Below are 22604 nucleotides of genomic sequence, written 5' to 3' on the forward strand. Positions count from 1 at the left end.
AAAACACAAAAAATATACTTCCAAACAAAAGCAAATACACCAAAAAGGCTTTTAAGTGTAGTAAAAGGAAGTAGAGGTATAGTAAAAGAAAAAACAGGGGGCTGGAGGGATGGTAACCAGGACTGCAACAGTGAATACACTCGAACATCTACATTTATGGTAAGTGTACACAACTGTACTATGTTCTTCGTGTTTCACTGTTGCAGTCATTACATTTGGGTAGATTCCCAAAGCTATGGTTGGGAGGAAAGATTTATACAGCATTAGGACCGGCTATAAGGCCCTGAAAAACAGCAGTGGCAAAGCCAACTCTGGATTTGGAGAAAATTGGTAAATGATAATGTTTGGTGAAAGTATGAACTGAACTCCAGGTAGCAGCTTCTAGAATATCCCTGGTAGGAACGCCTCTGAGAAAGGCCATAGGAGTAAATGCAGCCCTGGTGGAATGGGATCTGATCCCCTGGGGGACAGGTTTTCCACGGTGCTTATAGCAGAAATTAATACAATGACTTATCCATTTGGAAATGGTTTGCTTTGAAATAGACTTTCCCTCTGTCCCTGCAGCAAATGCTACCAGGATATGAATTCTATACTGACAATTTACTTTGAATTGTTAGAATTTATCCTGTAAATCAGTCTGTTTTTGCTTGTATTTTTTGTATTGATTTTGTTTATATGCTTAACTCTCAGAAATTTGTTAATTTAGCTGTATTTACCTAGGAGCTTTTCTCCCCGGGCCTCTACTGAAAATGGACATGTATCCAGTTAGACTAGCCCGGTAAACAAATGTAAAATAAATAAAATAAGTAAAATAAAATTTGTTCAGATTTTCTTCGAGATTTAGTCCTGTCCAAGTAAAATCTAAATTGCCTGTGTACATCCAATGAAAGCAGAATCTGCTCCCCCTTGTTCTGTGGATTGGGAAGGAAAGTTGGCAAATGAATGGTCTGATTAAGAGCCACACTGGATACCACTTGGGCATGACGGATGGGTTGGTCCCGAGCGACACCCTGTCCGCATGAAAAATTATGAAAGGCTACACTGCCATAAGGGCCTGTAATTCAGAAATCTTTCTAGCCTAAGTGATTGCTAAAAGGAAGACTGTTTTCCAGGAGAGAAATTTTAAGTCTGCAGTAGCAGCTGGCTCGAAAGGAGGGAGAGTGAGTTCCTCCAATACAAAATTAAGGTCCCAAGCAGGGGTTGGAGCTCTCCTGGGTGGTCTCAAGTTTTTGGTCCCTCTGAAATACTGCTTTAGCAGAGGATGAGAAGAGGGGAGGATCTGTGTTGTAATGAGCTGAAATGGCTGAGGCATGGATTTTTATGGAAGAAAAAGAAAGGCCCTTGTGAAGCATCTCAGTTAAGTATTGCAAAATCTGTGGTAAGTTGGGCACTGCTGTGCTTATCCCTTGAGATTGATTCCAGGCACAGAATCTTTTCCATTTGTCAGCATAAGATTTTCTAGTACTAGGTCTTGTCGCCTCCAAAATTACATCCATCACAGGTTTGCTGAGGGATGCTAAGGGGGAATTTAAGTGATTAGCCAAGCTGCAAAATTCAAAGTTTGGAGCTGAGGGTGCAGAATTTGGTTGTTCTGCTGAGACAGTAAAGAAGGTGTCTGAGGCAGGTGCCATGGAGAGATTTGAGACAAGACTGCGTAGGAGTGGGTACCAGTGTTAGCGAGGCCAGTCTGGAGCAATTAGAATCATTTTTGGTTTGTCCTGTTTGACTTTTAGCAATACTTTGGAGAGCAGAGGCAGAGGGGGAAAGACATAGAGTGATAGGTCTTCCCAGCTGAAAGACAGGGCATCTACTTTCCAGGCTTTTCTGTGAGGAGTTCTTGTGCACAATTAGTCCAACTGGTAGTTCTGGGGTGAGGCAAAAAGATCTATGTCTGGGCTCCCTCATTTGCGTATCAACATGTTGAAAATACATGGTTCCAGTTTCCATTCGTGTGGGTCCATGAGATTTCTGCTTAGTTCGTCTGCCAAAATATTCAGCTGTCCTGGCAGGAATTGAGCTTGTAGTTGTACTTGATAGCTCAAGGCCGTGTTCCACAATGCCATGGCTAGTCTGCAGAGGGGATAGGAATGTGTACCCCCTGCTTGTTTATGTACCACATAACTGTGGTGTTGTCCGTCTTTACCATTAGCTGTCCTGGATGAAGGTAGTCCTTGAAGGCTGTCAGTGCATTCTGTACAGCTAGCATCTCTTTTTGATTGATATGAAGGTGCATTTGATTTGGGCTCCATTTGCCCTGAATGCACTTCCCTGCCAGATGAGCCCCCCCATGCATAGTCTGATGCGTCTGTGGTTAGGGTTTGGGCGGCAGGGGGTGGTGTGAATGGCAGTCCCTTGTTTTGGTGGCAAGCCTCTGCCCACCATAGGAACTCTAGTTGCAGGCAAGGAATGATAGGAATCATTATTTCCAGGTTGTGACAATGTTGACTCCATAAACTTTTTAAGTACCATTGAAGTTTCCTCATATGCAGTCGTGCATATGGAATTAGAAGAATGCAGGAGGCCATGACCCCAACACTTGCAGTATTTGTCTTGCAGATAGCAGGGTTTTTGTGGCCACCTGTTTGAAGTAAGTCACCAAATGAAGTTGCTTTTCTGGCGTAAGGAAAGCCATCTGGGCAGCTGTATTCAAGCTTGCATCCAGGAATGTAATTTTTTGAGAGGGTACCAGTTGTGATTTCTTTTCGTTTATAGTGTACCCTAGACAACTTAAAACCCTTTTTGCAAACGCCAGATGTTTTAGAAGAATGGCCTTGTTTTCTGCCTGAATTAGACAATCGTCCAGGTATGGATATATCTGAATATTTCTTTTTCTGCAAAATGCAATTACTGGAGCCAGGCACTTTGTAAAGACCCTGGGCGCAGTAGATAAGCCAAAGGGTAGTGCAAAGAACTGATAATGCAAGTAGCCTGCTTTGAAGCAGAGGTATCTTCTGCAAGATTTCCTGACTGGGATATGCAGATAAGCTTCTTTTAAATTTAGAGTTGCCAACCAGGCATCTTTGCCTAGCATAGGAAGTAACTGGTGAAGAGTCAGCATCTTGAATTCTGGAATGTTCAGAAAGGTGTTTAGAGTAGACAGGTCCAGAATTGGACTCCATGATTTGTCTTTTCTAGGTACCAGGAAAAGTCTGGAATAGAAACCTTGTCCCTTTTCCTCTTCTGGTACTAGTTGAATAGCCCCTACGTTTAAGAGTGAAAGTACTTGTTTCTGAACCTCTGCCCACTGATTTGGGGGAAGGTCTGGCCATCCGCTTGGAGTTGGCAACGTGTGGAAATGAAATCTGTATCCCTGGGATACTATATTTAAAACCCATTTGACCTGGGTTATAAGTTGCCAGATTTTTGCATGAAAAGCCAGTTTTCCCCCCAAAGGGACGGCTAAAAGGTAAGTGCTTGGTAATTCTAGAGGAAAGTCATTGAGACTGCTTACCATAGGGAGGTGTCTTGTTGTTTCCAGATTTGGAAGAGGAGGCACCCCATTGCTTAGTCCGGAAAGTCCCTTGGGACTGAAACCTGGTGCCTTTGGAATGTCTGGGTTTGACTTGAGTGGCTCTGGAAGGAACTGGAAAGGACCAGTTCTTAGTAGGCCAGTGCCTACTAAATCTTGGAGTTTGCACTTGTAAGAAATCTTTCACAATTTGCATTGATTTTGCTTTATCTTCCATCTTTTTTAGAACTTCTTCAGCCTTATTACCAAAGTGACGGTTCTGTTGCAAAGGAGCATCCAACAATTTTGCTTTAACATGATCAGGCAGAGATTGCTTTTTGAGCCAAGCATGCCTTCTAAGCACAGACCCAGTTACAGCAGCCCTGCAAGAGGCATCCAAAGAATCAAAATCTCATTGCAAAGTATGTTTTCCAACTTGTTCAGCTGAATGCAATAAATCCTGTAAATCTTTATTTTCCACACAGTCAGAAATCAAAATCATTTTCTGTTTAAGCAGTCCCATGATATGCTGCTGATATTTTAGCATATGGAATTGACAGTTTAAAGCCCTGACTGCCAAGGTTGCAGAAGTATAGACCTTCTTACCCCATCTATCCAGCGCCCTAGAATTTCTATCAGAAGGGGTAGGATTTTTAGCACTAGGAGCCTTAATGCCCTTGGGGCCCTGAGAAATGGTTTCAGGATCCGCAACTGGATTTTTGAAAAGGAATTTGTCGGAGTAAGGAACCCTGCAGTATCTGTCTGGCTTACAAGGAGCTGGAGGCAGAGAACCAGGAGCCATACTAGATTCTGAAAACACATCATCAACAATGTCTAGAACAGGAGGTATAGCCAAAGGCCTATGCTGAGGAAGAAGAAAATCCCTAAGCCTCTTTTTAGATTCAGAAAAATCCTGCCTTTCCCAGTGGAAATGTTCCCTTAAGGTATGTAAAGTTTCCCCAAAAGAAAAGTCCTCAGGGGGAGAAGCAGAAGGAATGGAATCCTCTGCATCAGAGTCCTCATAAGTAGGTATAGACAAATCATGTTCATTACAAGAGTCAGAAGAAATAGAATCCTGTTCAGAAGATTCATAATCAATTTCAGCCCTAGGCCTCTTAGAGGGGGGGGGGGTGGCTACCCCTGATTAGAGTAATTAAATCTTCAGCCATTTTTATCATTTGTTTTTTAGGCATAGATCGAGATTTTTGCCTTAATATTGAAGATGGTGTTGGTTTAATATACAAATCAGTAGGCCCGAATACACCCTCAGAAACCGGTGCCTGCACAGCAGCTCCGGACCCATCCAAGGTAGAGACATCTGCGGGTTCCATAATTGAAGCATCTCGCGGCATCCTGGACTCCGAATGGGTCTCAGTAGAGGCCTGTGAATCAGAAGTAGCGGGTATCAGGGGCTGGGAAAGCGCCTCACTGAGTACCGGCAAACTGGCGACTGGCTTAGGGGAAGCGTCGTCGGCAGTTTTGGACCTCAACGGCTTGTCTCTTTTTCTTTGCATTTTTTTAGGTATTCTGGTAGTCGGATTGCTAACAGATGTCATTTCTGGATAATTAAACCATGATCCAAAATATTTAGAAGCAAAAATGTACAGATGGCGGATAGTGCTCTGATTTAATAAAGCACAGAACCGGCAACAAGGTACGTTGTGGTCTGGGCCTAGGCAAGGAATACAGTACAAATGGAAATCCTTATGAGGTATTTGCTTCCCACAAGTAATACAATTATTAACTTTTACTGACATTGGCAAGGAGCAAGAAAAAGTTTCCCCAACAGGGTACTTAGCTTTTTAGTTTAACACGTTGGTTCTGAAACTCGAAAACGAAAATTTCAGGAGTCGGTCGACCGGCACTTGCGAACTGCTTCTGCTTCGGGCAATGCGCGGCAAGAAAGACTGATGTAATGGCGTCGGCTGCATGTTTTATACCTCTGACGACCTGACGTCATGGAAGAAGGGACAGCAACCGACACAGGATCCAAATATTTGTTAATCAGGCCGACTGAGGGCAATCTGCCAGCAGATTACCCAAATGTAATGACTGCAACAGTGAAACACGAAGAACATCCTATGAACCCAAGTACAACAAGGCCCACAAAGATCTTATTTTTGTAGTCACTTAATGATTTCTACTGATTTCTACCATTTTTCCAGTTGTTCACTGATTGCACCTTAGCTTTTAAGGATATAGTTATAGTTGTGACTCTAAGAAGGACATATCTTACTATTCTGCAATTTTTTTCCCCTAAGAAAACAACAGACATCTAGTTTTCTATAATTACAGATTTTTTTTTTTTGGGGGGGGGGCTGTATTTTTATATAATTTCACAAGTGATCTGTGTGTTCTCCCTATCCCAAAGTTTCTCCTGCAAATGTAATGTTTCAGGAAGTCAGATAACTAGAAAATAGGCCATACTTTTGCCTTCCATTGTCTTAGGCACTCTACATGTTATCATATCATTTCTCCTTTCCCTGTTTTTTCTAAATCATCTTGCTTGTTTTTCATAAGAAATTCAGCTATTTAGATATTCAATTATATTCCCTCCTTTTTCAACTTGCCATCAGTGTCAGTTACAGAATTCTCAGTCACCTTTATCTTAACTCATTGTTGCTGTATTATAATTTTCAAGAACTCTACTACAGGTTCTTGTATACAATCACTTTTGGTATAAAGCTGAACTATTTTAAGGACAATTCCTGTAAAGATGCATTTACTTGTCAAAGGTCTTTCTTTCCCACAGACAGTTCCTGGTGATAAGATTGGAAGAACTCACTGTTTTCCCCTTTTGCTGTGTAGATCCAAATTGACTGTTCATGGAAAAATTAGAGAGAAAATTAAAGCCAAAGGTTTAAACACATTTTCCTGTCAAATATCATGCTAATCTGCAGAGCATCTGAAGGGAGATTCTATATAATGGCTGTCTTGAGTACTCAGATATCCAAGTCTGCTTCTGATAAGACATCTATCTTACGGATATTACAACCTTTCCAGTGGACTGTCGTTGTAATACATACTGGAAGGCTTCATTTACCTGCAAAACAAAAAACAAGAGAAAGGTGAACAATAAAATAATGCACGTTTCCACAATGCACAGGCTTTATATAGTTGTGTAAAAAGAGCTGGAATCTGACACCTCAATAAACAAACTACAGAAAAAAAATCTATTGTGCGACCCAGAATAAGAATTGTATTTTATTTTTAAAAATTGCAAAAAAGAATTAAGTTTTTATTTCATAGGTTGGTACTAGGCTATCGGCCCTAGGGCCTATACAAGCCTAGCCATAACAATTCCCTGGCTATTTCTTCCCACACTATTTACTTCCTGGACCCCTGTCTAGCAGGGCGACTTACGTGATCCCTGGGGTGAATTTCCTTTCTCCCATCCAATCGTCAAAGTTCCTTCTGAAGAGGGCCAAGGAGGCGCTCTGCTTGACATGTATGGGCAGTCTATTCCAGAGTCTGGGGAGTCTCTGGGTCAGGAACCTATCCCTCCAGCATGTTTTGTTTATTGTGATGACAAGGTTTAGATCCCTGGAGCATGTGGCTCTGAGGGATTGGGATTTCTTTAAGTGTAGCATGTCCAACAGGTCTGGGTTTGACATAGCCTTGTATGTTAAGCAGAGATCACCTCTGAGTAGACGATATGCGACAAGAGTATAGCTGGAGTTTTTTAAGGCGATCAGCATAAGGCATCTGCTTTAGGCCTGTGATTCTTTTAGTGAGACATTTCTGTGGCCTTGCCTATTTTCTTTTATTTTAAAGTCTTTTCAGGTATAAAGATATGTCATATTATAAATTTACATCAAACGGACACAGAAAGAAAATTAAAAATTCCCCAGATTTTGCAAGCACTTCATGAGTTACTGTATTTCGGGTAAGTTTTGATGCTACACTTCAAGCACTGTAACGAACAGCACCTCACTTGCAAAGCTGCCATTTTAGTGGACACACTTTAGTAACAATAATCCACACAAGTAAACTGCAGTAGGTTATTTTAAACAACAGGCATTTGGTCATACAGTGAGTTTGGGGCATTTAATCAAACATTCAGTGAACAACAACAGCTGAGCTCCACACTTATTTCAACAAAGGCATCATGTTGCAGTCCACTCATCCAAATTATTAAAAGGCAGCTCAGTAACACCTTGGTAAAACAAGCCTAGTACTGGTCATCTTGATTCTTTAAATGGCTCATGGTGGCCATAACAGCAATAATTTATAAACTTCTTATTCAAAGATCACAGCAATACACAAGACTACAAATCATCAACAGCACACGCAAACATTCACAAGCATTAGGTCACCGCCCCACAACACTTCTGTATTAGTAAAAAATCAAAACAAAGAAAGTGTACTGAAAAGCCTATTTGAACATGTTTAGGGAGCCTTGAACCCTTCAATAATTTAAACTGTGCGACTATGAAAAAGAAGTTATGTACTCACCATAACATTCTATCTGCATTGTTCATTTGTCTTCAACCTGCGGGTATAGGCACCGACATCGGTGTTGAGCCGGCCATATCCAAGCTACAGTGTCAAAACTGATCTCATCCCCTACCCATAATGCCTCTGTCTCCCTCACTACCTCAGATCGAGTTTGCCTGACAAATAGGTTCCTGACCCAATCCCCTAGAAACACAGTGACAGCAACAACCTCTAGAAGAGGAGGTATTGAGAGAGAACAGAAGGCCTCCTCTGCCAGGTCAAGCACTCATGGAAAGGGGGAAGGAGGGAGGGAAGGTTGAAGACAAATGAAGAACAACAATGCAGATGGAACATTATGGTGCGTACATAACTTCTTTATCTGACATTATTGTCTTCATTTGATCTTCAACCTGTGGGACAGAGTCTCCAGCTACTTGAGCCCTGGGTGGCCCTAAGGAAGGATGTTTCGGAGCATGGCGGAACCAAAGGAAGCTCTGCTCCTAGATGAAATATCCACTTTGTAATGGGATATGAAGGTGTAAGACCTAGCCCATGTAGCTGCAGAGCATATTTCATCAACTGGTACCCTGGAAGAAACAGCTGATGAAGTAGACACAGCCCTGGTGGAGTGTGCCTTCATTGTAAAAGAAAGAGGAACACCATGCTTCTTATAAATAAAAGTGATATACTACACAATCCAGTTGGCAATGGTTACCTTGGAAACAGGCAATCCCAATCTGGACTTAGAATACGATACAAACAGCTGATTGGACTTTCTGAAAGATTTGGTTCTATCTAGATAGAAACGGAGCAGCTCATGTACATCAAGCATGTGTAATTGATACTCCCCCCTTTATTTTGAAACTCTGGGAAGAACAAAGGAAGATGAATGACCTGATTAATATTCTTCTCTGAAGCAACCCTGGGCATTATGGAAGGTTTCGGCCTAAGAGAAACACGATCCTTGTAAAAAATAAGGTACGGGGACTGAATGCAAAGCGCTTGTAATTCAGAAACCCACTTAGATGAAGTAAGAGGTACCAATAGAGCTGTTTTCCGTGACAAAAACTGTAGATCCACTCCTGCGGAGGGCTCAAAGGGAGATGACACAAGCACTTGAAGTACAAAGGTTAGGTCCCAAGGAGGGGCCAGGTCCTTAACTGGAGGCTGTAAAAGAAACGTTCCCTTCAAAAAGGCCTTGCACAATCTAGAAGCGGCCAGAGAAGAATTCTTTAGTCCTACATGATAATGGGATATGGCAGCTAGTTGGACTTCAACTGTAGAGAAACTGACACCTTGGTTGAAGGTACAAGTCAGAAAGTCTAAAACCAAAGGAATAGAGGCAGTAAAAGTATCCACCGAATTGTGGGATGCCGAAATGGAAACTTTCTTCCATTTACTAGCATAGATCTTCATGGTGGATGACTTGTGAGCAGATGCTTCACAGGAGTTGAAAGCCCAGGAACTCTAGCCATCACTGGAACTGCAGAAGCCAAGCTGTGAGCTTCAGGCTTTCCAGATCGGAATGATAATCGTCCTCCGGATTGGAAATTAGATCTGGACATCAATCCAGAATCCAAGGAGGACTGACACTGAGACCAAAGGAGAGGAAATCAAACCTGACGAGGCCAGAGGGGGGCAATGAAGATCACACGGCTCCTCGATCTCTGAGCCTTCTGAAGCAATTTTGCCATAAGAGGAGGGTGTAGAGTACACATACAACAGACCGGGGGGGGGGGGGGCAAGCATGAACTATAGCATCTCTGGGCATCCCTCCTCTGGGGGAGTCAGGGTGAAAAACTTGCTGCACTTGGTGTTGGAAGGTGATGAGAAGAGATCGCAGCTTGGTTGACCCCATTTCTGGAAGATCATGTCCACCACTGATTGTTTCAGAGACCACTTGTGAGGAAACAAAATGGTCCAGCTAAGTTTGTCCATTAGGATGTTGGAACTCCCCGGAATGTGCATTGCAATAAGAAGGTGGCTTGAGGAAATCGCCCATTCCCACAATCTCATGGTCTCTTGACAGAGGGGCAAGATCTGGTTCCTCCCTCTTTGTTGATATACCAGACCACTGCCATGTCATTTGTCTGTATCACAATCATTCTTTGTGGGAGAAATGAATGCAGTGCTTGCAAAGCTAGAAGCACTGCCCTCATCTCCAGAATGCTGATGTGTAGATTGGTCTCTAACACAGACCATGTCCCTTGAACAGTCTGTGCCAGGAAATCGCCCCCCACCCAAGCTGGGAGACATCCGTGGTGACTGTGGCCACAGGAGCGGAGGCTACAAAAGATCGACCTTCTGCTAAATTCTGAGTGTTCAACCACCACCGAATGGGTTGGGACAGGGGCTGGTCCAGGAATGACCACTGAACTGATAGGGTCCAGTGGAGAACCCACATGTGCAGTCTTGCCAAGGGTAACATCCCAATGGTTGCTGCCATAGATCCCATAACTTGAAGGATTTGGGCTGCTGACGGCAAAGGGGTTTCCAGAAGAAAACGCACCTGATCCTGAACAGACTTAATCCTGTCCTTCATGAGAAAGACCTTGCACGTAAATGTATTCAACAGCACTCTGATGAATTCCAAGGAACAGGGAGACTCCAATTTCGATTTGGGAAAATTTATCGTGATGCCCAAGGTCGAAGCTAACTGAAGGAACTGGTCCCTGGCCTGAAGAAGCTAATGCTTGGTGGGTACAGCTAGAAGCCAGTCATCCAGGTAGGGGAAAACCCGTATACCCTGCAGCATGAGATACGCTGCGAGTACTGCTACCACTTTGATGAACACCCTGGGGTCTGTGGGGGAGGTCAAATGGGAGTAACCCTGAAACTGATAATGCCAGACTCCTGATCGGAAGTGTAGGAACCTCCTGTGATGCTTGTTCATCTTTATATGATAGTAAGCATCCTGGAGGTCCACCAAGCACATCCAGTAGTCCTTCAGAAGGTAGGGAACGACAGATTGAATTGTAACCATCCGGAAATTTGTCTTGGCGACAGACCTGCTCAAGTGGGTGAGATCCAGGATTGGTCTGTGTCCCCCCGTCTTTTTGGACACCAAAAGAACCTTGAGTAGACACCTGATCCAGATAGCATGGGGGGACGGGCTGGATGACTCGCTTGTTGAGCAGCTTTGAAATTTCGAGTTCGGCTGCCTCCCTGTGAGCAGGTGGAATATCCGGGAGAATCTTTCAGGCCTTTGGCGAGTGAAGAAAGGGTATCAGATAGCCTCTGGAAAATATCAGCATGCACTGATCCGATGTGCTGGCTTCCCAGGCTGATGGGTGCAGAGAAAAGTAACCCTGACTGTCTCCTGGGTAGGACAGCCAGGCAACACTTCTGGGCCACTGGAAAGGCCTATCTGGGCATGAGTCCTGAGGCCCTAGTTCCCTCGAAGCCCTCCTGCCCCTAGGGTGCCATCTAAAAGAATCATTTCCCGATCTGCCTCTAGGGGAAGACTCTGCCGGTGCATCTTGATAGAAGGTCCTGGACTTCCCGAACCACAACTGCTTACTATCTCTTTAATACCTGGAATAGGAATGTTGAGGAGTAAAAAAGCAGATTCTAACAGCAGACAGGGTCTTACCGTCCTTCAAGCACTGGGCTAAATCCATCGAAGGGGGTATTTGTGAAGGACGCATTGAAGGGCTAAGAGAAGTCGCAAAGCCACATCCAGGCGTAACGCCTAGTAGCGATGCCTCAACCAGCTGCTCTAGATGCACCTTCTGTGGTATAGGACAGCAGCCTCATAGAGGTGTTAGAAATGGCTTTAAGAGTGGCCACTCTAAAGGAGAAGATCTTCTTTGTCGACATGGACTCTAGGGTAGATGCAGAACGCTCCTCAATGAGTGATCTCTGCAGTCTAGTGGCGTGCACCATGTAATTCAGTGCCCTTAGAGAGAAGGTCACTGGTGTATAAACACCCTTCCTCAGCCTATCGCTCTGGATTCCTTGTCAGGTGGGTGGACAGAGGTGCTCTACTGGGCCAGCTCCTTTTTTGTGGCAGCTGCAACCACCAAAGCATCAACAGAGACACTCTTCTGCAAAAAAAAACATGTCTGGTAGGGGACTAAGGACTTTGTCAGTGTGTTTTGGGACTGGTTCCACCGCATCCGGTTCCTTCCACGCCCTGCAGGCAATCAGGTCTACCAAAGGGTCTGTGGGGGGGGGGGGGGTCACCCAAAAAGTAGATGGGCCTGCCTCGAATGCCTCCAGGAACACTGACTCATCTGGATTGTGCTTTGGGGCTGATCATCCACCCTTCTGACTCAGAATTTCCATGATGTCCCCATAGGAGACATCACTGGGTGGAGATCAGGGGGGGCCCTTACCTTCCTCCCAGTCACTGCCTTCGGTGACAGACTCAGGGGTGGAGTCAATGTGCCTCCTCTTGCACACATGCTTACGGTGGACTTCCTTGGGGGGAGATTCCAGGAGGGACTGGAAGTCTGGGGCTCCAAAGGGAGAGAAGTCTGGAGGATCGAGGCATGCTGTCATTGAAGTGGAGGACTGGGGACGTCAGGTCCACAGTTCAGCTGGAACTGAAGAGGATCTGAAGGGGGAGGCACAGAGGATCTCAACATTGAAGTAGAGAGGACCTTCTCCACCACATTGAAAACAGACGGGCAGCGGGAGATCAGCGCCGCAAGCACCTGAACCAAGGCGCTCAACGCCGGCGAAGCCAAAACCCCAGACCCCATCTGTTCTGACAGGAGTGTTGGTGCCGAGCTGCTCAGCACCAAAGCTCCGAGGGAAAGGGAAGGCACCAAAAACTTCGACACAGACGCCAAACCCTTGGAACTGGCGTGAGCAAACTACGACTCCAAGAGCCCTCCAGCACCGAAGAGAAAGGGGCCTAGGAAATCAAGGCCATGGTCAGCGTTGAAGAAACCAAAAAATGTCCACGCCAGCAACTCCGACATCCGAAGGTCCTGAAACCCTGGCGCTCGGGAAAGGAGGACACCTAGTAAGGGAAAGGACCCCCCCACTCCTGGTGGGGGAGGGTGGGAAGGACTCCCAACTGGATCTGAGCCCACAGGAACTGTCTCACAAGGCGGTCCACTTCTCTCTCGGACAAGCTAAGGGACGACCTGGCAGAAGAAGCCACAGATGCAGGCCAGGAGTGGTGCCTGGGCGAAGCTGAATCTGGGGGCTCAGGAGAGAATCTAGGCTGAAGGGAAGATAACCTAGGCCTAATCTTGGGAGAAGGTTCACCAGCAGCAGAGGACGATTCTGCAAGTTTCCGCTTCTCCGGGGGCCTATGGTCACCTTTAGATTTTTCACTGTCTCTCTCCCTCTCTCTCTCTCTCTCAGCTTTCTTATCCACATCCCTGCTTTTATTCTCAGATGACTTAACAGAAGGTCGAGTTCCTGCACCTGTAGCAGAAGAACTAGGTAACAAACCCTTAAGAATCAGCTTGTTGCATCTGTCCATGAGGGTATGAGAAGAAAACCCCGCACAACTAGAGCATCCAGAGTCTAAGTGAGGGACACCTAAACATACTACACACAACATGTGACCATCCAAGGGTGGGAGGTTATGCCCACACCCAGTGCATTTTTTAAAACCCACACCTTTCTCTGACTTGACCATGACAGAAAGACAGGAAAGGGAACTTGACTAGATGAGACTTAATGCTAAGAAAATTGCTATCTACAAAGAACACGAAGGGTAGGGAAAAGTTCAGAAACTAACAGGAAAAGTTTTAAAACGGTACCAGAATACAAAGATTCTCACAAGCAGCTAAAAACTGGCAACAAGGATGGAGCTCAGATGACTCATTTAGCGGGAATGGTGGCAAACGAGATCTGGGGTAGTGAGGGAGCGAGAGATATTATGGGTAAGGGAGGAGCTCAGTTTCAGCACCGTAGCTTGGATATGGCCAGCTCGGCACCAATGTTGGTGCCTATACCCATAGGTTGAAGATCAAATGAAGACAACAATGTCAGATCAAGGCGTTCAATGACACAGTTCTCCTGGCCTGCCTCTAATAACAGACAGTCATGCCTAGTGATCTTACCTACTTACTAAATGAATCAAATATCTGTTAGTCTTCAACCTTCCGAATATGAAAGTTCCAAAGGGTAGAGCTACACGAAAAGTTGACTTAAAAAAAATCGATGTTTCCAAATAAACTTGGGAACATCCAACAATGTTTGCTGGAAAGAAGGAAGGAAATGAGTATGTGTGTCTGTTCATGGCATCAAAAGCTCTTGATGACATCAAAGCCCTAGACCATGTATGAATCTGTACGTCAATAACAAACACTTACATTTTACACTTACTAGCTAGTACAAATTACACTAGACTGAGTAATTGAGGGTGACCATGGTAAAAGGAAAGTACAGTTGTGTACCTACCATAAATGTAGATGTTCGAGTGTATTCACTGTTGCAGTCATTACACTTGGGTTATCCTGCTGGCAGGCTACCCGCAGTCAGCCTGAATTCCAAAGTCCTGGTCTGGCGTCAGTTGCTGTCGCCTCTTCCCTGACGTCAATGCGCCAGGGGTATAAAAAATGCAGCCAACGCCATTTTCTTCAGTTTTTCTTGCCCCAGATGTCAGGTGCTCCCAAAGGGGTAGGCTGTAAAAATTATGATCATAAAAAAGCATGCATATAACCTTCATCTACAAGCAAATACACCACATAGGTTGTATAGAATAGATAGGTACAGATAAGTCCCAGCAAAGAAAAAGGGGGATGGTGGGAGGGTAACCTGGACTGCAACAGTGAATACACTCAAACATCTACATTTATGGTAGGTACACAACTGTACTATGTTCATCGTGTTTCACTGTTGCAGTCATTACACATGGGTTGAATCCCAAAGCTGAGGTTGGGCAGCTGGGCCTAAATAGAGTTTGGAGTGGCTATGAGGCCCTGCAGAAATACAGTGGCAAAGCCTGCTCTGGATTTAGAGTAGAGAGGTAAATGGTAATGCTTTGTAAAAGTATACACTGAAGTCCATGTTGCAGCCTCCAAAATATCCTTGGTTGGTACTCCTCTGAGGAAGGCTGCTGAAGTGGCTGCTGCTCTGGTAGAATGTGGACTAATGCCCTTGGGCACTGATTTGCCATGTTGTGAACAGCAGAAACAAATGCAGTGGCCTATCCATTTTGAAATAGTCTGCTTTGAAATGGCTTTTCCTTGGGAACCTGCAGCATATGCCACTAAGAGTTGTTCAGTTTTTCTGAAGGCTTTAGTCTTGTCCAAGTAAAAGCGTAGCTGTCTGTGTATGTCCAAAGTATGCAGAAGTCTCTCCCCCTTATTCTGTGGGTTTGGACAAAAGGTAGGCAAATGTATGGTTTGGTTAAGAGCCACGCTGGACACTACCTTAGGCATAAATGTCGGGTTTGTCCTTAGAGAAACCCTGTCCTGATGGAAAATAATAAAAGGTTCCACAGCCATTAGTGTCTGTAACTCTGAGACTCTTCTTGCTGAAGTTATTGCTAGGAGAAGAGCAGTTTTCCATGACAAGTATTTTATCTCTGCTGTGTTGGCAGGCTCAAAAGGAGGCAGTGTGAGTTTTTCCAAGACAAAATTGAGGTCCCATGTAGGTATTGGAGCTCTACTTGGAGGTCTTATATTTTTGGCCCCTCTGAGGAACTGTCTTAGGAGTGGATGAGAAAAAATAAGTGGGTCCATATTGTAATGAGCTGAAATGGCAGAGGCATGGATCTTAATTGATGAGAAAGATAGGCCTTTGTCCAGCATCTCAGTCAGGTATTGCAAAATCTGAGGAATATTTGGTTCAAGCGAGTCAATTCCCTGTGCTTGGTTCCAAGCATAGAATCTCTTCCATTTGTCTGCATAAGTCTTTCTGGTGCTGGGCCTCCTGGCCTCCAAAATAACATCCATAACTGCTTTAGAGAGTGGTGTGTTCTGAATGATTACATTATCCACCATGCAGCCAGATTTAGGGTTCTGAGTTGGCTGGGTAGGATATGACTGTTCTGTTGGGTCAGCAAATGAGGTGTTAGAGGCAATGTCCAGGCTGGGCCTTGAGACAAGCTCTTCAGGACTGGGTACCAGTGCTGGCGTGGACAGTCTGGGGCAATCGGTATCATTTTTGGCTTCTCTTGTCTGACCTTTAGGAGTACCTTGGAGAGGAGAGGCAGAGGAGGGAAGGCATATACTGTAAGGGCTTTCCAGCTGAATGAAAGGGCGTCCACTTTCCATGCTTGCTTGTGATAAGTCCGAGTGCAGAATCTGTGTAGCTGGCAGTTGTGAGGGGAAGTGAATAGATCTATGTCTGGGCATCCCCATTTCCCTGTTATCATGTTGAAGATTTGTGGGTCCAGTTTCCACTCGTGAGGATCCATGAGGTTTCTGCTTAGTTCGTCTGCCAAAGTATTTGTCTTTCCTAGCAGGAATTGTGCTTGCAGATGTACTTGATAAGTCAATGCTGTGTTTCACAAAGTCATGGCTTGCCTGCAGAGGGGGGTAGGAATGTGTGCCCCCTTGCTTGTTTATGTACCACATGACTGTAGTACTGTCTGTCTTTATCAGTAGTTGTCCTGGATGAAGTAGGTCCTTGAAGGCTGTTAGGGCATTTTGTACAGCTAGCATCTCTTTTTGATTGATATGAAAATGCATTTGTTTTGTGGGCCATGTGCCCTGAATACATTTTCCTGCCATGTGTGCCCCCGAGGCATAATCTGATGCATCTGTTGTTAGTGTTTGCCTGGCAGTGGGTAAGGTGAATGGCTGTCCCTTGTTGTGGTGACAGGCCTGTGCCCACCATTGAAATTCCTGTTGCAGGCAGGGAATGAGAGTAATTACTGTTTCCAGGCTGTGGCAATGTTGAGTCCAAACACTTTTTAAATACCACTGGAGTTTCCTCATATGCAGTCTTGCATATGGAATTAGTAGAATGCAGATGCCATGTAGCCCAGAGCCTGCAGAATTTTTCTTGCAGATAACTGGGTCTTTGTTGCCATGTCTTTGAAGTAAGAAGTCAGATGCCTCTGTTTGTCTGGCGTGAGATAAGCCATCTGGGCAGTTGTATGTAAGCTTGCACCCAGGAATATTATCTCTTGAGAGGGTACTAGTTTTGATTTATTTTTGTTTACTGTGTACCCTAGGCAAATTAGTAATCTTTTTACAAATGCCAGATGCTGTAGTAGAATATCTTTGTCCTTTGCTTGAATATGTCAGTCATCCAAGTAGGGGTAAATTTGAATTCCTCTTTATCTGCAAAATGCAATTACTGGTGCCAGGCATTTTGTGAAGACCCTGGGCGCAGTAGATAAGCCAAAGGGCAGTGCAGAGAATTGGTAGTGCAGTGAGCCAGCTATGAATCTGAGGTATCTTCTGCAAGATTGTCTGATTGGGACATGCAGGTATGCCTCTTTGAGGTCCAAAGTTACAAGCCAAGCCTTCTTGTCCAGCATGGGCAGAAGGTGCTGTAGAGTCAACATTTTGAATTTTGGGACGTCCAGAAAAGTATTTAGAATAGACAGGTCCAGAAATGGTCTCCAGGCTTTGTCCTTTCTTGGTACTAAGAAAAGTCTTGAGTAAAATCCTTGTCCCTGCTCTTTGGGTGGAACTGGCTGAATAGACCCATGTCCATGAGAGATGAAACTTGTTTTTGTGCCTCTTGCCATTGATTGCGTGGCAGGTCTGGCATGCCTTTTGCCTTTGGAAGGGTGCGAAAGTGGAACCTGTAACCCTGAAAGACTATATTTAAGACCCATTTGTCCTGGGTGATCTTGTGCCAGTTTTGTGGAAAAAGTGCTAGCTTTCCCCCAAAGGGTGCTGCCAAAAAATAAGTGCTTGGCATAGGCAGAGGGAAGTCACTGGGACTGCTTTCTACAAAGCTGTGATTTGTCTTCTCCGCTTTTGGAGGTAGAAGCACCCCATTGTTTGGGCCTGTATGAGCCCTGGGGCTGTTGCCTGCCTCTAGGGCGTCTGAATCTGCCTCTTTGTGGTCTGTCTGACACTGGAAAGGACCAATTCTTAGAGGGCCAGTTCCTGCTAAATCTGGGTGGCTGTACCTGTAAGAAATCCTTTACTGTCTGCATAGATTTAGCTTTATCCTCCATTTTCTTTAACACCTCTTCTGCCTTAACACCAAACAAAGTATCATGCTGTAATGGAGCATCCAATAATTTTGCTTTAACATGATCAGGCAGATTCTGTTCCTTTAACCAAGCATGCCTTCTAATAACAGAACCTGTAACAACGGCCCTGCACGAGGCCTCCAGTGAATCATAGCCTCATTGCAAAGTATGTTTTCCCACTTGTTCAGCTGCATGCAGTAAATCCTGCAAATCTTTGTTCTCAGAACATTCAGAATTTGTCAACATTTTTTGTTTTAACAAAGACATTAAGTATTGCTGATATTTGAGCATATGAGACTGACAATTTAAAGCCCTTACAGCCAAGTTAGCAGAAGTGTAAAATTTTTTCCCCCATCTGTCCAAAGCCCTAGAATCTCTGTCTGAGGGAACAGGGTTTTTGGCAGAAGCAGCCTTGACCCTTTTGGGACCCTGTGAGATAGTTTCTGGGTCAGCAGCAGGGTTTTTGTAAAGAAATTTATGGGAGTCTGGGACCCTGTAGTATCTGTCCGGCTTAACAGGGGCAGGAGGTAAAGAGTCTGGAGACAGGCCGGACTGTGAAAAAACATCATCTACTATGTCTAGAACTGGGGGAATTGCAAGAGGTCTGTGCTGAGGGAGTAAAAGAAAGTCTCTAAGTCTTTCCTGGCTCTCCCAATGGAAATGCTCCCTCATGGTATGCAGGGTTTCCCCAAAAGAATAGTCCTCAGGAGGAGAAGCAGAAAGAATAGAATCTTCAGCATCAGAATCCTCATAGGGAGGAACAGAATATCCCTGATCAGAAGAGGAATCAGAGGAAATGGAAACCTGATCAAAGGAATCATATTCAGTGTCTTGCCTAGGCCTCTTATCAGGAGGGGGATGGGAACCCCTGATCAAAGTAATCAGGTCTTCGGCCATTTTGAGCATCTGTTTCTTAGGCATAGAAGCCTGTCCTGGAGAATGCTGTACTGGTTTCCTTGTCTTTAAAACTGTTTTAGACTTTGTCTTGGATGCAGAAGTAGGCTTTATATAAAGTTGTGTAGGTCTGAAGACACCCTCAAAAGCTGATGCCTGCTCAGTGGCTCCGGACCCATCTGAGGGATTAATTTCAGAAGGGCCAATACCTTGAGTATCCAGAGGCCTAGATGTCTCCACGTGGGAGTCAGAAGCGGCCTGTGGCTCTGAGGTAGCGGGAGTCAGGGGCTGCGAAAGCGCCTCACTGAGCACCGGCGAACCTGCGACTGGCCTATAAGAGGCCTTGTTGTCGGTTTTGGACCTCAGATGCTTATCCTTGTCTTTATCCTTGCGTTTTTTATGAATTCCGGTTGTCGGTAGTTCCGATGGCATTATGTAGTTAAACCTTTGGCCAAAATAATGAAAAGCAAAATAGTACCGACGCTTAATAGTGCGTTGGTTAAATCTAGCACAAAACCGACAACTAGCAACGTCGTGGTCAGGGCCTAGGCAAGGAATACAGTAAGAGTGGAAATCCTTATGAGGTATTTGCTTCCCACAAGAAATACAATTGTTAACTTTTTCTGACATCGGTCTGGAGCAAGAAAAAAGTTTCCCCAACTGGGTACTTAGCTTTATTGAAGACTTCGGATCTGAAATTCAATTTCAAAAATCTCAGGAGTCAGCCGACCGGCACTTGCAAACTGCTTTTGCTTCGGGCACCGCGCGGCAAGAAAGACTGAAGAAAATGGCGTCGGCTGCATCTTTTATACCCCTGGCACATTGACGTCAGGGAAGAGGCGACAGCAACCGATGCCGGACCAGGAGTTTGGAATTCAGGCCGACTGCGGGTAGCCTGCCAGCAGGATAACCCAAGTGTAATGACTGCAACAGTAAAACACGATGAACATCTCCATTAATACCTTAGAAGTAAAATTTTCAACAAGCTGCAGACAACATATTTCACTAGCATTATTCCCTTGTTAAATGGAATTACAACAATCCAGTGTTAAAACTTTGAATCTGTGCTGGCAAATTTTCTAACAGGTTAAAATCATGGAGTAGACAGAATGCAGCTCTTAAGTATAGAGACATGCTGTGTCAGGATGAAGGTACTGTCAACTATTCATGTGATATGTATGTATATATATATATATATATATATATATATATATATATATATATATATATATACATACATACACACACATGATCTAAAAATGTCAGCAAAGTGGGTCTATATTATGTTACTGGAAAACCTAGTCAGCGAACGCCTGTTCGCCGACCAATAAACAGCATACTGTCATTTCCGTGAACAGCCACTTCAGTGATTTTTTTTCCCTAGGGGAAAAAAATCGCTTGGTCATCATATGGAATTTGCCCTTTTCCCCATTGTAGTGTGATCTCGGAGTTGGATGGTATATTTAGTTAGGATGTGTGTGTGTGTGTGTGGGGGGGGGGGGGGGGTGAAGTCCCCCAGTTTGAAGGGTTTGAAATAGTCTCTCATTTTTGGTTGGCCAAGTGATTTTTTCCCCCTAGAAAAAAATTTGCTGAAGTGGCCGTTCACAGAAATGACAGTTTGCTGTTTATTGGTCGGCGAACAGGGATTCACTGAACCCAAATGGTTACCACTTCCTGACCCTGCTTAAAGTTGTGTTCAAAGTGGAAGTAAACAGACTACACTACTGCAGTGACAAATTATAAACATGCTGGTTAAGTCACAGAAACATTCTACCATCTCAAGGTGTCAGCAACAATCACTGAAGAAAGAGGAAAGCTGACAGGCAGGAAAAACTACCCACTGCAGAGGGCCATTTAGAAGATCAAGTGACATGCCAAACACTCATATATTTGTTATACCTTTCTTAAATGCATCCTCTACAGCAGGTAGTGACGATCCACACTATAGTGCTTGCTGAAGGTAAGATCAGATGATTTTAGTGCAAGGGAAAACGAAAACACATTCCTACAGCAAGTATTATAAAAAGCCACATTCCCTAGTGAAGTACCCTTTGACTGCAATGATCAAGGATATTTTGGTAACATAAACTGATGCAGTAAACTAACCATATGTAAAGCCTTTGCTTCACCAAAAGTGTCCCGCCATCTTTTATAAACTTGTGCACCTAATGAAGTCAGAATTCCAACATCTAGGGCATGGAGAACATTATCTTCTTTGTTCTCAGGACTGAAGAAAAAAACGAGTAGTAAACTGATACCTCAGACTCAGAAACCACCCTTCAGGAAAAAAATGGGTTTGGTATTAGGAACAGCCACTCCTTGTGGAGGACAAAAAATGAAAGTCACATACTTACCATGATGATAGATCCATGTTGTCTGTCTTGATTTAGTTCAACCTGCAGGTTATTGGATCCTACACCGGCCAAATCTACTAGACTTTAACTTGCTGGGCTCCACCTCTCCTACCTACAATCCCACGGTCCCCAGCAGACACCTCAGATCGAGTTAGCCCCTTCTTAATCTATCCTTGTGGAACACCAAACAAGGAGGAATAGAATCCAGAGTTTGTAGCTTGGAGACTCTCCTGGCCAAGATAACAGCCACCAGAAACAAAGTTTTCCAAGATAACAACCTTAGGTGTGATGAGGCTGAAGGCTCAAAAGGAGGACCTGCAAGGACTTGCAACATGAAAAGCAAATTCCAAGGAGGGACATGATCCCAAACAAGACGGCACAAAAGGAATGTGCATCTGAGAAACACCTTGGAAATTTTCAGAGAAGCCAAGGGGATGTTTTCCCTATCGATATGAAAACTAGAAATGTCTGCCAATTGTAACTTGATCATAAAAAAAATATATAGCCTGAATTAAACAACTCGGTAAGAAAATCTAAAACTAAGTTAGCGGAAAAAGGATCAAACTCTTGAGATTCTACCCACACTGCACAGTGTTTCCATTTACTACACTTTCCTAGTAGATAGCTTTTGGGAAGAGGACAAAATGCGCATAACACTGTCAGATACTTTGGGATTCCAAGCCGTCAAAGGAACCGGAGAAACCATGCAGTTAACTTAAGGGATTGCAGATCTGCAGGATCTATACGTTCTGTATGAGGAATGAGGTCTGGAGTGGGATCCAGAACCCAATGTGGGTATTGCAAAAGAGGCCTCAGAAAGGGAAACCACACCTGACGAGGCCAGAAGGGAGCTATGAGGATCAGGGTCACTCTTCAATGGGCTGCCTTCTAAAGAAACGTGATTATTTGGGAAACAGGAGGATATGCGTACAGGAGACCCGGGGGGCCAAGCACTCAGAAAAGTGTCTCTGGGTGACTATCCCTGAGAAGGAACTAAGGCATAATAGTTGTTGCATTTGGTGTTTATGGGGAAGTACAAAGGTCACAACACGGTGTGCCCCCATGCTGAAAGATCTGAGCTGCAACTCTCAGAATAAGATATCACTCATGAGAAAGAAGAATATTCCTGTTGAACCTGTCAGCCAGAATACTGGATCTCCCTGGGATCAGAAACCATTGAGATAAGATCACTCACTGTCAAACCCTCATCGCCTCTTCATAAAGAGGATAAGAACATGCTCCCCCCTTGCTTGTTCAGATACCAGACAATACAAATACTGTCTATCTGGATCACACTCACACCACAGGTGAGGACATCCTGAAAGGCCTGCAACGCAAGGATGACTTTCCTCATCTCCAGAAAATGTATGTGAATGTTAGCCTCTGCAAAAGACCAGGACCC

The 22604-nt window shown here is 44.4% G+C and overlaps 1 protein-coding gene across 3 annotated transcripts in view; it reads right to left on the reverse strand.

Moving 5' to 3' along the window:
- LOC122813109 (quinone oxidoreductase-like protein 2) overlaps positions 1–22604 on the reverse strand; it is a 666821-nt gene that overhangs the window by 65064 nt on the left and 579153 nt on the right. For 2 of the 3 annotated variants that reach the window (XM_044085238.1, XM_044085236.1), the window contains exon 10: positions 5462–6491. The exons of the other annotated variant lie outside the window; for it this stretch is intronic. In XM_044085238.1, coding sequence (XP_043941173.1) covers positions 6423–6491 — 69 coding nt within the window. In that variant the 3' untranslated portion in view covers positions 5462–6422. Of the gene's footprint in view, positions 1–5461; positions 6492–22604 lie in introns of those variants that run through there. 3 annotated transcript variants of the gene reach the window in all.

The sequence above is a fragment of the Protopterus annectens genome, chromosome 10.part0 (assembly GCF_019279795.1).
Source record: "Protopterus annectens isolate FY-2018-M chromosome 10.part0, PAN1.0, whole genome shotgun sequence".
In the NCBI taxonomy this organism is placed as follows: Eukaryota; Metazoa; Chordata; order Ceratodontiformes; family Protopteridae; genus Protopterus; species Protopterus annectens.